Source organism: Salvia hispanica, chromosome 1 (assembly GCF_023119035.1).
Source record: "Salvia hispanica cultivar TCC Black 2014 chromosome 1, UniMelb_Shisp_WGS_1.0, whole genome shotgun sequence".
In the NCBI taxonomy this organism is placed as follows: Eukaryota; Viridiplantae; Streptophyta; class Magnoliopsida; order Lamiales; family Lamiaceae; genus Salvia; species Salvia hispanica.
The window spans coordinates 234,849-249,824 of record NC_062965.1 but is presented as its reverse complement, the minus strand read 5'-3'; the positions used below and the strand labels follow the sequence as shown (position 1 = coordinate 249,824).

Below are 14,976 nucleotides of genomic sequence, written 5' to 3'. Positions count from 1 at the left end.
ATATCAAACTTGACTTTGGTAAGTTAAGTAGGAATACGTGGATCAAATGTCATATTTATAGGTAAAAAAAAATAACCATGAGATGGCAAGTGCATAATTTAAGTGGGAATATGTGGATCAAACTTGACTTTCTCCGGTATGCACCCTTAATCACATTAATGTAATCGGCCTAATGGCAGGTGCATAAATAATTAATGTCCAGCCTAAAATCGCTTAATGATACACATTACACATCGCTTAATGTCTAAATAATCACACATACTATTTCTCTTCATTGGCTCAGTATTCCTTTATCAACCAGGTGACAATTTTATGGTCCAATCATGTCGTATATAGCTATATGACAATCATTACAATTCCTTTTTCAAATCAACTTTTTCCAGCCCAATTCCATAACAAACGCAAAATATAATCAAGAAATCATCACAACAAAATTGAAAAAGAAGAAACAAATATGTTTTTACCTAATCAAAGTAAAACATTTCCTCTGTTGTCAATCTACAAGATACTAAAATCTGTTCACTTTGTCTGCGACGTAACAGCAACAAGGAAGCTCCACGTTCGCCATGCTTCCCAAAGGCAAGCAACGACACGCAGCGACAAGGACCAAGAGGGCACCAGCACTGAAACCGGAAACGTAGACTCAATGACACTGGTGCACCAACAGATCTCTCCACATCAGCTTTAGATCTCGGGGCCGTTCAATGGCCATGATCCCTTCCGACATCTGCATAACCTGCCCCATCATCACGACCGCAAGAGCTGTTCTTGGATGCATCAAAGCTCACAACAACTGCCCTCATCACTTGATAATGAAGTTTGAATAAAGTTATAAACTAAAGAATTTGAATAATCAAACAAATGGAGGCACAAATCACAAATAGAAATATTAACTTAAAACCAACAATGTCGTTGTCACGATGCACTACATAATAAAGAAACCTTCAACACAGGCACGACCATACAACAACAAAACACATATGTAGAATAACATTATGAAACTAGAACGATATCACATTCTCAACTCCGAAACTCTTGAGTGAGAAAAGGCTAGGAGTGTAAATCATGGCAGAGGCCTCGTCATGCTCTGAAGTTCCTTCCGTAAGCCTACGGACTTCTCGAAGAGTTCTCGTCTCGTTGGAGTAGTAGATGAGGCACTTCTCTTCCAGAAACATCATCACATCACCATTTTCGAAAAGTTTGATTAGATAAACATTCATAGGCCTCCAATGACAATCATTAAAACCACAATCAATATCAATACCAATGTGGGACACCATGGTCCAAGATTCCACGACTCGGTATTCCTTCATCATCCAGACGACAACCTTATCGTCCAACGTGTAAGACAAACACAGACAGCCCCTCAAAACATAAAACCTGAAATCGATAGTATGTGGTTCTTCGGTTAGTCCTTCAATTGCGAGTACAGCGAAGATGCTAAAACATTCTGTATCGAGATCAAACGCACAAAGCGACAGTTTTTCAGCGGAATCTTCCACCGTCCAATGGAGGTTGCCGTTACACTCAATGTAACCATGGAAACAGAATATGAAACCGGAAGCAGCGCCAGCTTCAACGCGCCTCCATGTTCCCGTTCCGAGAGTGTATACGCAATGAGAGTCGGATCCATTAGTTTTAAATGTAATGTGAGTGGAATGAGTTAGTTGAAGGTGAGACTCTATTTCCATTTATGGTAAAAATGGACAGGACTCCTATTCGAGAACGAACTAAAATGAAAAAACAAGACTCTTATTTGCGGACGAAGGGAGTACGTGCTTGATCGAGAATACTCAACCATTAAATGCTCGGCAAGCACGATCGAGCATCTTGCATCATAATAATAATTTGTGACAAAAATGAGTGTTGAATGTTTTTGAAGTATGTCTAATCTAATGGTGTTTTAATTTGATTAGTTTATTTTGTAACACATTTTGTAGTACTACGTTAAATAATCCATGCCAATCAACTAACCTGCACAATTTTTATGAACTGTTGTTATTTTTTTATTTATCTTGAATTCACTTGATTTCACACGTGCTGTTTCTCTTCCTTTCTCGGTCTCATAATAATAATAATAATAATAATAATAATAATAATAATAATAATAATAATAATAATAGCATAGTCTTATGTTTGTAAACCTTGCCATCTTCAACGATGGAATCAGAGAGTTGAAGATGAATGATGAGTTGGATAGAGCTGGCACTGCAATGAAATCCTTGACAGAAATCATGGAAGATAACAAGCAAGAAGTCAGGGATCTTTGACAGAAATTATGGAAGATAACAAGCAAGAAATTAGTGATCCATTCCATAGATAGAATTCAATCAAATCAAAGTATACCTTTGACATGTAGAAATTCTCCCTATATAATGGGACGTACTGATCTTCAAATTCATCATCTAATACAATCATCCTTATGCAATACAGTAGCCTTGTTCATTTTCTAGCTATGGCTTTGAAGGCCTTCAACCTAACTTTCTGTCACATTATAACAAGTCTAAGTATTGTCTCAAACCATCACCATCAACTCATAAAGTTCAATAACCGAGCAACTCCTAGAATCAAGTTCAAACTTCATCACACAATTGTACTACAAGAAATCAACGTAGATATATCAAAGGACTTGATTTTCTAGTTGTATGTTTCTTATTTGACTTTAGGAAATCTAGCGGACAGAGAGTATCTCTTAACGGGTAACCCGAACCAACCCAACCCAAATTCATTGGGTTGACCGGATAATGACTCAAACCAACTTCTTGCATGTCTGTATCAAGTTTCTGTGTCATGTCGAAATTGGGAGACCTCACAAAGTGAAAAATTCCAGCCCTACCTTTTGTGAGGTCTGAAGGAACAGTTTTAAAGTTGTGACCAAAGGTGAATTCCATAAGTTTCGAAGATATCCTTAACAAGTAAAGCATCGTGATTCACCTAAATTAATTTGAGGGAATGTTGAAGATAAGCGTGAATTCAGAGTAAGAATGAGTGAAAATCCAAATAATTTTTTTAGTTTGAATTTATCTCTTTGTGTATGTAGACATTTGGATTAAGGGTGGGTTGGTAAGGTATACCATACTGAAAATGTTACGCATTATACCATATCAAAAATAACCGGTTATGCAGTATACTAAAGTTTCGGTATGGAGAATTCAACGTCGTTATCGTACCGATCTTTCGGTATATTGAACTTGACATGAGGCCCAAAAATAATACAAAAATTATGATTTGTCGTACAAATTTTGAAAGAAACAAATAAACTAGAAATGATTATTTTAAAAAATAAAACAAAAAAATGGAAGTTGTCGACAAGGATTGAATTACAAGCAAAAGCAAAAGAAAATGAAAAGCATGTCCAATTCTACTCTCTTTTTCCTCATTGCACCAATATTACATTTCCTTTCCTAAACTCTAAACCTTCTATCTGAAACAAATATCAGCTCGAAGAATGGAGGGAGAAGCTGTGGCCGCCGTCCTTCAAGTTCTTGTTCAAAACCTTATCGACCATTCCAAGAAAGAGTTCTCACTTGTCCGAGGCCTCAAAAAAGAAGCAGCAAAACTGACTAAGCGTTTGGGTACCCTCCAGCAATTCTTGAAGGATGCAGAGATGCGTACCATTCCCGGTGGATCTGTCAAAAGGTGGCTCAACCAGCTCGAAGATGTGGCGTTTGATGCTGACAATGTTTTGGATGAGTTCAACTATCATCTCCTCCGCAAACAAATCAACCCCATCATGCCTAACGAACCCGTCAAACCCATGAAACAAAAGGTACTCTCGTACTTCTCACCATGCGTTAAATATTCACGCTCCCGAAATATGGCTCTTAGGATCCAAGATATCAATGAGAATTTGGAGGTCATTAACAAAGAAGCTGCCGATCTTGGCCTCAAAGAGATGCTTGCCACCAATGTGCCCACTTTGCCTGATGTGTCTCGTGAAACTGACTCACTCACTCTTGACCCAATTTTTATTGGAAGAGATAAGGTGATGTCAGAAATAGTTGAAAAGGTTACCACTTGTATCACAACTGATGATCGTGTTTCTATCCTGGCCATTGTGGGAATGGGAGGATTGGGGAAGACAACTTTGACTAGGAAAGTCTTTCATTTTCTAAAAGAAAATAATCTTTTTGGATCACATCTTTGGGTGCATGTTTCTCAAATTTTTGATCCAATCACTCTTTTCAAGAAAATCCTCAAAGAGTTGAATCCCAATAAAGTTGATGCTGAGATGAGTAAGCAAGATATTATGAAAAAGCTGGGAGAAGATTTGAAAGAAAAAACATATCTTCTTACTCTTGATGATGTTTGGAATCAAGATCGTCCCGCATGGGATGGTTTTATCCAGTCGTTGTTGGGCGTTAGTTCTATTAAGGGAAATGTTATTGTTGTTACCACCAGAATTAAGGAGGTAGCTTCAACTGTGAGTCTACATTGTCCACACGAGTTGAAAGTGTTATCCGAAGAAGATTGTTTATCAATTATCAAAGAAAAAAGCTTTGGAAAAAAAGATTTTCCATTGGAATTCGAGGCTATTGGGAGAAAAATTGCAAGAAGATGTAAAGGTTTGCCTTTAGCCGCTAACGTAGTTGGTGGAGTATTGCGCAATAAATCTGAAGAAAAATGGATCTCAATCGAAGAGCAAGGGCTTTTACGCAATGAAGGAGATCATATCACAAATATATTGAGGTTGAGCTATGATGAATTGTCTGTACCATCACTCAAGAAGTGTTTTACATATTGTTCTGTTTTTCCTAAAGGTCACAGATTTGTGAAGCAGGAACTGATTGAGTATTGGATGGCAGAAGGATTTCTCGAAGCTGATGGAAATAATGACTTGGAATATGTGGGAGAAAACTATTTCAATATACTTGTAGACAATTCCTTACTGCAAATTACCGCAAGATATGATGACTGGGTGGGATGTGTGATGCACGATCTTGTGCATGATCTTGCATATTCTGTATTAGGTGGTTGTAATGCATCTGACGTTTTCCCAGTTCGATACATGTTCCTAGAAGAAAAGTCAAAGGGTGTTTTGAAAAAAAATGCAAAATATTTGCGAACGTTATTATCCATGGATAACACTTATGGTAACACCTTCTCGGAGTTTGAATGTCTCCATGTTTTAACTTTTGGAAGTAGTACAGTTACTGAGTTGCCAAGTTCAATCATGAAGTTGATACACTTGAGAGTTCTTGATATCAGCGAATCAAAAGTTACATATCTTCCAGATTGGATTGGTAAATTGGTTCACTTGCAAACATTGAGAGCACTGGTAGATTATGTAGCAGGGTTATTTCAACTTCCAAGCACTTTGAAGTACTTGATTAACTTAAGACATCTTTATGTTTACAAATCTGTAGAGTTGCCTGCTGAGATTGGGCGGTTAACTTGTCTCCAAACCCTACAGTACTTTATGGTGGGCTACTGTAGTGGCCACAAAATTGAAGAACTCGGAAGTTTGAACGATCTTAAAGGAAAATTAGAAATTTCTGATCTGGAAAAGGTTGGTAACAAGGAAGAGGCCGAGAAAGCGAATCTACATAAAAAGTCAAAGTTAATGGAGTTGCACTTGGTGTGGGATGAGCATAGAGAAGGTGAAAATACAAATGATGAGGATGTGTTAGAAGGCCTTCAACCTCACTCTAATCTGAAGAAGTTAGAGATTAAAGGATTCAAGGGAAAAAAATTTCCATTCTGGACTCAAAATATGGTAATTGCAAATGTGTCTCAAGGTTGTTGGGTACCACTTAACCAGTTAGTTGAGATAAAACTCTCCCAGTGCTCTAAATGTGAAGAAATCCCAATGTTTGGGCAGTTGCCAAAGCTCAAATCTCTTCATTTGTATGAATTGAGTAATGTGAAGTCCATAAATTCTTCTGCCCATGAATCCCAGTGTATTGTTTTTCCGGCTCTTGAAAGCCTCAAAATGTATGACATGCCTAGGCTGACAGAGTGGGTACACACAAAATCAGTGGGTGTAAGTGACGTAAGTGACGTCAAGCTATTCCCTCACCTACAATACTTGGTGATCGAACGTTGCAATCAATTGACGAATTTTCCAGCTCTTTTCTGGTCGCCTCTCAAAGAGTTGACTATTGGATACATTGATAGCTACAGGCCTTTAGCAGACATATTTGAAACTGAGTTGACGTTGCTAACACGACTTTGCATAAAAAGAATAAATGATCTGGAATGCCTCCCAGATTGGTTATTCGACAGCAATCCCAATCTGTTGAAATTGGAGATAGCGGAATGCCCCAATTTGAGAGGACTACCGTATGGTAGCAATCCCAATCTGTTGAAATTGGAGATAGCGGAATGCCCCAATTTGAGAGGACTACCATATGGTCTGTGCACCTTCAATTCTTTGGAGAAGTTGATCATAAAAAAGTGTCGAAATTTGGAACATATGGGCGTACAACAATCAGAAGGAAGCCTCTCCTGTCTTAAAGAGTTGGATATTAGGGACTGCAATGCTTTGGTGTATCTGCCATGTGAACTGCTAGGATCCTCGCTCGAGACACTGAGCTTGTGGAATTTAAGTAGCCTACAGAATGTACCTGAGATAATTACTGTCTGCCGAAATTGCCCCGTCTAACAAGTTTGAGTATTCTTAGTGTCCCTCAATTTTCGGCCTTTGGTTATAGTTATGGTGGTCATAGTAGCCTAAAGATAGATGTTAGTATGATTGGATCAATGGAGATTGTTGATGGCATATTGCAAGGATGCAACTTCCCCCCAATTGAAGAATTAGAATTGAAGGGGAGGGAAGGTTGGGAAAGTCTGCCGGAATCAATTCAAACTCTCACTGCTCTGCAAAAATTAAAGTTGTCGAATTTTGGAATGGAAGAGTTACCTGATTGGTTGGGAAACTTGTCAGACATAAGGGTGTTGAATATAAGTAATTGCAAGAAGCTAAGGCATCTAGATGTGATACAGAGCATCGCAACGCTAAGAGACCTTACTATCTCAAACTGCCCACGAGTATGTTTTAACATTTCCCAATGGCCTTACATCTCCCATATCACCTTCATCGTCATTGATGGACAACGTGAGTATCAATATTTTTCTAGTTTTTAGAAACTGTTGCATGTCTATTTCCTCACCTCCATTTCACTTTATTAATTTTTACAACTTGTGTTGTTTCTATTTCGATGATACTAGTTTGGGTCTTTTTAGGATAAATATTCCTCATTATTTTAGCATTTTAACAAAAGTGCCCCACCTTTATGGTAATTGCAAAAATGTACACTGATTATATCAATTTTGAGTTAAAATTATATTGGTTGAGTAATTTTTTTTGCAATTACCGGTGGGACATTTTTATTTAAACAATAATAAACAGACAAACTTACAAAATTAAGTTGCACACAGCACACTTAATATATCGAGTAATTCTATCACAATTTTACAGTGGATAAATATTATATGTTATGTTTTGCATATGTATCATTCTCTATATTTTTGTTTATATTATAGGTGTGTTTTCTTTGACGGAAAATAGTGCATGATATATATTTTTCAACAATTTTTCAATCTTTTCACATAATTTGTAACGTGTTGTTTTTCTCACTCATTTCCCACCTTTTTAAAACCTAAATTTATGATAATATTTAATGTTATATTAGTGTGATACTAATATTTTTCACCATTGAAAACATTTGACAATAAAATGGTGTGATGAGGCAGGAGTGGTGACGGCAAAAGATGATAAAGTGCGCAGGGAGAAATTGTGGAGAAATTTCTTGAAGCGAAAACAAAGCCAAAATTCGTACAGTAAGAAAGTTTGACTATTGTACTCATTTTACACATGATTATGGCATGAAAATTGAAAAACGTAAGGTATTTATGAAGTTTGGATTGATTGTCTCTTGTCATGTCTTGATCTTTCATCTGACGATTATATTGCTGTCACATGGAATTTAACTGTTGTGACAAAAATATGGTGTGATGGCCTTTTGTGATTTTTCTGTTCTCTATGGTTTGTGGTAGATGCTACTTTTGGATAATAATTTTGGATGTTAAGAAATTATTTAGGACTCATTTGGCTGGCGATGATCTTTAGGATTGTGATTATGAAGAAATAATTACGAAGGTTTTTTGTGTTGTGATTGGAAACATAAAAAGAAGTTAGAATTAAAATTTTAAGTTAAAGTCAAATAGACATGAACTTGTAATGTTTTGGTTTATTTGCAACTAGTTTGGAGCTAATCTTTTTTCAAGTAGACCAACTTGCAAGAGTAAGTTGCACACACTTATCCCGAAATGGTCAACTGAATGCTTCTTTTCCTCTCAACGAGATTATATTTATAATACACAATGTTTTCGTGATGAAGCTGAAGTAGAAGAAACCGAAGATGAAACTGAAGAAAAAGCTGAAGTAGAAGAAGCTGAAGATGAAATAGAAGAAGAAGCTGAAGCTAAAGATGAAGAAAGTAAAAGGGGAAAGGATTTGTGTTTGAGTTTGAGGTGCTTCCAAAGAGCGAGTAGGTGAAGATGGAATCATTGTGCATCAAACACTTCTTATGATTCAGACGGGTAAGATTCAGCTTTACCAACAATTAATTCCATATTCTTTGATTGATATATTTATATGATTTTAGAGAATGTGGATATATTCCATTTGTTTTAGACATCATCTCCAATTCTAGTTTCTCTACAGCTTCACATAGTAAATATCAAATTAAAATTTCCCTAACAGGTTTGGCTGAAGAAGGTGAAGAATATGCATATCAAGAAAATTTGACGGCTGTACTCATTTTTATCCCTGTTATTGCATGAGAGTTTGGAGATTGAGGACTGCAATGCTTTGCTGTATCTGCCATGTGAAATGGTAGGATCCTCGCTCGAGTCACTGGTGTTGGAGAATTTAAGTAGCCTACAGAATGCACCTGGTATAATTGATTGTCTGCCGAAATTGGCCCGCCAAACACGTTTGAGATTTTATGGTATTCATCAATTATTGGGCATTTATTATGATGGTCGTAAAAACTTACAAATAGATGTTAGTATGATGGGATTAATGGGATTTGTTGTTGACATATTGCGCAACTTCCCCTCAATTGAGGAATTAGAACTGAGATAAAATTAAAACTTTCTCAACTTCTCACTCTATTCAACTTCTCAAAATGGTGCAATTATCACATATTTATAGGCATACATCTCCTATTCTAGAATTTTCTACTAGATTTCTTTAATATTTTATATCTACATTTTTCTCCATAAAAATTTAGATATTCTAGGGAATTCAACTAAATATCATAACTTTATGACGATAAAGTTATGTTTTGCACCCCTAGAACATATTGGAATTGCTTGTTACCCAAAATAAAATTTTGATCCTAAGGAGAGTGGTGGATTTTTGATTGCGGAGCTACTGATACAATGTCCTATGATAGAAATTATTTTTCCGAATTTGATGAAGCAATCAAAAGCCATATACAAACTGCTGATGGGGAACTAACTGTTGTGGGTGGAAGTGGGACCATTGAAATTTCACCTACTTTGAAACTCAGAAATTGTCTCTATGTGCCTAAACTGTCCCATAAACTCATGTCTATTAGTCATGTGACGAAAGAATTAAACTATACATTACTGATGCATCCAAACTTCTGTGTATTAGACGATATCAGGACGAGGAGGATAATTGGGCGTGGCACTGAGCGTCAAGGCCTCTATTATGTGGATGAGTTTGCTCAACAAGGTGGCACCGCAATGCTTGCTCACGGATCTGCAAATCGGGAAGCTTGGCTGTGGCACCGCAGACTGGGGCATCCATCCTCGGGTTATTTAAAATTGCTTTTTCCGAAATTTTCTCATTTTAAAGATATTACTTGTGAATCTTGCGTTTTGGCAAAGAGCCACAGACAGTCGTTTATATCAAGTGATACTCGTGTCGAGACAATTTTTTCTCTAGTGCATGCTGATGTTTGGGGTCCGGCTCCTATTTTAGGAGATCATGGTTTCAAGTACTTTCTTATTTTTGTGGATGATTGCACTAGATTGACTTGGGTATATTTTCTAAAAAATAAATCTGAAGTTTTTGAAAAATTTGCTTTTTTTTCACGATGGTCCAAACACAATTCCAAACCACTATTAAAATCCTTAGATCCGATAATGGTAGGGAATTTGTTAACACAATTTTTTTCAAAAACAAGGGGTTAGTCCACCAAACTACTTGTCCCCACACTCCTGAACAAAACGGAGTAGCTGAACGAAAACATAGGATAATTTTAGAGGTCACAAGAGCCCTTTTCTTCGACTTAAATGTTCCTAAATTCCTATGGCCAGAAGCAGTTGCTATTGCCGTTTACCTGATTAATCGGCTGCTTTCTAAAATATTAGGTATGAAAACCCCTTTACAAATTCTTTCATCCCTAACTGATATTCCTACACCCCTCACTCTTCCGCTCAAAATCTTTGGTTGTTCGGTTTATGTGCATGTGCCAAAACACGAAAGGAGTAAATTTTCTGCATGTGCTTTAAAATGTGTTTTCTTGGGGTACGGGATAAATCAAAAGGGTTATCGTTGTTATCACCGGGGTCTAGGAATAACAACCGTGAATTGTAATTTCCTTGAAGAAACAATACCCACGTGGGGACCTCGAACCTAGGAGGCACCAAAGGAAAGTCCGCAGAGGCTTGTTGAAGAGGCTAAAGGGGATAAACCGTTTCCATATCGATTTGTTACGAAGAGGAAGAAAGAAAACCCGTGGATTTCATGTCAATCTTCGGGAAGCTGGATGTTACCATACCATTCCTCCAAGCCGTGAGACTACCCCCGCTTGGGAAGTTCATCAAGGAATTCATAGCCGGGAAGGCACAAGAGGATGGAAAAATCATGGTGGAAGGGATAGCGTCAGCTATTGTGCAGAAGAAACTACCACCCAAGAGAGCCGACCCAGGTATGTTCACATTACCCATAACAATTGGGGATGTAAAAATCGAGCATGCAATGTGTGATCTAGGAGCATCTATCAATGTTATGCCATTATCCATTTATAATCGGTTAAAGGGAGTAAAGTTGTCAAACACTAGGGTGTTGATCCAACTGGCTGATAGGTCATGTATAAATCCTGAGGGGTTGTTAGAAAACGTGTTGGTCAGAATACAAGACTTTAATTATCCTGCTGATTTTTATGTGATTAAGATGAGTGAACCAAAGGCTAGGGAGTCTAGCGGGATATTGTTAGGAAGACCGTTTTTAAGGACAGCTAAGACAATTGTAAATATGTCTGAAAGGACAATCTGTATTGACTTTAATGGTGAGAAATTTATTTTTGACATCAATGAGACCATGAAAAGACCAATAGATTCTGAAAATCTATGCTATGTTGATGTTATTGACCCCCTAGTCCAAGAATTTCTTGAGACCGAATTATTGCAAGAGAGACTCCAAGCCTTGGATGTGTATGCACAAGCTGATGTGGAAGCAGCTGCATGGTGCGATCTGATCAGTAACCGGGGATTGACTGACGAGGAGATCGAAGGAGCAATTAGGGAATTCTGTCAACAGTCAGAGGTCGCGGGAGCCGCAGGGGCTTTACTACCAGCCAGTATGGAAGAAATCTCAGATAGTGAAGTAGAGCCAGAGGGGGATTCTATGAAAAACCCTCTACCTACAGACACACTACCCCCACAAGTGGAATTAAAAAAGTTGTCAGCAAACCTTAAGTATGCCTACGTTGGGGAGGAAGACTCATTCCCTGTGATCATCAATAGCGGACTGACTGAAGAACAAGAGGCAAGGCTACTGGCCGTGCTGAGTAAAAACAAAAAGGCTATTGGATGGAGCCTTACAGATTTGGTGGGGATAAGTCCAGATGTCTGCATGCACCATATTAGGTTGGAGGAAGGAGCCAAAGCACATAGAGATTCGCAGAGGAAGGTGAATTCCAATATGCGGAAAGAGATAATGAAGGAGATCTTGAAGTTGCTTTCACTAGGCATTATATACTCGGTCCTAGATAGTGAATGGGTCAGTCCAATTCATATGGTTCCCAAGAAATCCATTAAAACTAAAATAAGGAAAAGGAGTCAGCAACATATATATTAATATACTCTCACATCACCGTCTATACTTAAAAAGGAAAAGAGAATCTCCCATCCATCAACACGTAAATACTCCCTTCGCAACACTAAATGAATATAGTCACTAATTAAAAGAATTCAACATAAATACTCCCAAGTTACACGTCTCTCTATCAAGTCTCAACTCTACTTTAACACCTCTTTCTCTTTCTCAACACAGCAAGTCTCTCACTCTGTTCCATTCTTCTACAAAACACAAACCAGTAACAAATCCCAACTCTCATATCTTCTTCTTCCCCATTGCCAGTGACCGTCGCTGGCGCTGCTACTCCCAACGGTAAGTTCCCTCTCCTTTTTATTTCATTCTTAATCTTTTGTTAAAGAATTCTATTTGTTTGATTTCACTTATTAATGGTCAGGCAGAAATATTTCCAGGAATTGAATTGAAGACAAGCAAAGACAATTTCTAACGCGTTAAAGATCGAAACTTTGGGAGCAGAGTGTCTTTCAACAAGTTGCAGAAACATTCAAACAATATACTCCAGCTTCGACCCGTGATCTAATGTGAATGTTTGAATGTTAGATAGCAGGGGATTTCTAAAAAATTAGGGAGTATACCTTTGGAATGAAGAGACCAAATTGGATTTGATGAGAAAATTTGGATTCACAGGTTACTCGATTAATCCTCTCCACTGTGACAGGAAAATATGGTGCTATGGATTTAATATCCACAGAATTTGTATACACTGAATTAAAGGTAAAAATTATACCTTTATTGGAGTGGAGAAGAAGAACTGCAGTAGGTTTCTCACAGATGTTACTTGGATGTGAAAGAATCATGAATGCGGAATATTTATACACCAAAAACTGATAGATATTGATATATTTGGTTGATGGAGAGATTTTAGGGAGTGTATGTATTGGTGAAGAAACGTGTAGTAGGGGTTTAGGAGAAGGAAGAAATTATGTTAGACTAAGGATTTGACTGCAGATTTTTAAATATGGATTGGAATTAAATAAAAGTAGCCCAATTGAAATTGAAATAAGATAAATGGGCTAAGACAAGATAGATAAAAGTGATAGGCCCAAATATTTAATTTTAGAACATTGATTAAATTGTGGTGTGTTATTTTAGTAATTTGGACGTTATTCCAAGTAGTTGAAAACGATCGCCCAAATTTCCCATTGACGAATCACACGTCATTCTCGTCGACTACTTTCACCACACAATTAACCAACAACCATTTAATCATTCACTATTTCCAATCGCAACCAATCAAAACAAAGACGGTAGTTACTCAAGGCCTTCTCAAAACAAAAATCTTAACGTAAAAAGGTAATATTAAAAGCGGCTGTTACATCAATTGAGAGTGTTGATGCCTTATTGCAAGCATGCAGAAGCAGCTCCCACTCACTTAGACGTTTAAGATTGAAGGGGATCCAAGGTTGGCAAAATATGCCGGAATTACTTCAACATTTTACTGTTCTTCAAGCGATATACTTGGACACTATTGGAATGGAAAAGCACCTCAATGGTTACGTCGTATGAATGCAAGGCGTTTCCCAGGTGTCAGCATTTTCAATATCGTGATTAACGGAGAAGAAATATGTGAGTATGAATATCTTTTCTTGTTTGTTTTTATAGAAACAATTACATAGCCACATTTTTTATGCCTATCCCCACAATCTGGACTTTAGTGATAGAAATTGCATCTCATTAGTATCATCTGTATTATACAGGGATGCCGTTGACAGAACTACGTACATTGCTGAATTCGAGTAACCCTGCAGGTGAGTGTTTACTAGCATTCTCTAAAATTTTTTGTTTATATTAATGGAAAATAGTGGATGATATATATTTTGATTAAGAAGAAGAAGAAGAAGAAACCAAAGAGGGAAAGGATTTGTGTTTGAGTTTGAGGTGCTTCCAAAGAGGGAGGAGATGAAAAAAGAATTATTATCCATTAAACATATCTTCAAATTCACACTAGTAAGATTTAGTTTCACCAACCATCCTCTGCTCCTCATTTTGTTTCTATTCTTATATGATTTTTCAGAATATGCATATATACATTTTTTCTATGGCAGCATATCCGGTTCTAGTCATGTTTTTACATATATGTTCCTCTACCTCTCCACACTGTAAATGGAAAATTAAAATTTCCCAACAGGTTTGGCAGAATGAGAGGAAGCATAGACTTGTATTAGAGCAGTGTCAAATTTTTTTTGTATAGAAACTACTACAACCATACACCAAACTCAAATCTATTTTAGGGTTTTTCTACGGAACAATACTTACCATATATGGGGAACAAAACCAAATATGATGTTACTTCCAAAGTTAATGAGATATTGCAAATCAGTCCATTATTATTTAGTTAATGTGAATTAAAACACAAACAATTTAAAATGTTGTGGTTGATCATGCCTGTTTCTTCTGGTTGCAGGCTCTTGGTGTTATTGGTTACTACAGTTTGCTGTCTGGCTGTGTAGCATTAGTGATGTGCTGGCTCTAGAGACGGAAACCCCCAGCGACGTCTCTTCAGTTTCTTTTTAGCTAGCCCACCTAAAAGTGATATCTTTAAACCCATAGACATATCACCGGCTGTTATTCCTCATTATTCCTTTCCGGGTGGTTCATTGCCTCCCATGTATCCCACCTATCCAACCACCTACGAGATAACAGCATCCGACTGTATCCAGCTGTTAGCAGGAGTAGTTCATTGTCTGCTTGCAAGGTTAACAAAGGTGTGTATCTTTTGATGTTAGCCACATTGTCTGTGAAGAAGAGTTTAGATTTGTGATGGGAGCTGCCTTGGTGTATATGTTGAGCTGTTATCATGTATAGTAATAGCTTTCTTCTCTCTTTCTTCTCATTTTTTCTTTTTTTTCCTTTTTAATGGTATCTTTCTTTTCTTCTCATGTTTTCATTTGTCTTTT

At 37.3% G+C, this 14,976-nt stretch overlaps 2 protein-coding genes across 4 annotated transcripts in view; both read left to right on the top strand.

Moving 5' to 3' along the window:
- LOC125201000 (putative disease resistance protein RGA3) overlaps nucleotides 1-14,976 on the top strand; it is a 44,758-nt gene that overhangs the window by 11,067 nt on the left and 18,715 nt on the right. The window lies entirely within an intron of this gene.
- Nucleotides 3,308-9,920, top strand: LOC125201003 (disease resistance protein RGA2-like). Of its 3 annotated transcripts, none has more exons than XM_048098869.1 (5): nucleotides 3,308-7,057; nucleotides 7,696-7,782; nucleotides 8,343-8,544; nucleotides 8,708-8,900; nucleotides 9,629-9,920. In XM_048098869.1, the coding sequence occupies exon 1, from the start codon at nucleotides 3,449-3,451 to the stop codon at nucleotides 6,602-6,604; it is 3,156 nt and encodes a 1,051-aa protein (XP_047954826.1). In that variant the 5' UTR covers nucleotides 3,308-3,448; the 3' UTR covers nucleotides 6,605-7,057; nucleotides 7,696-7,782; nucleotides 8,343-8,544; nucleotides 8,708-8,900; nucleotides 9,629-9,920. The 3 variants fall into 3 exon arrangements, with proteins under 3 accessions (XP_047954826.1, XP_047954827.1, XP_047954825.1); XM_048098870.1 differs by lacking the exon at nucleotides 9,629-9,920 and having other exon boundaries at nucleotides 3,308-6,219; nucleotides 6,286-7,057; nucleotides 8,708-8,975; XM_048098868.1 differs by lacking the exon at nucleotides 9,629-9,920 and having other exon boundaries at nucleotides 8,708-8,975.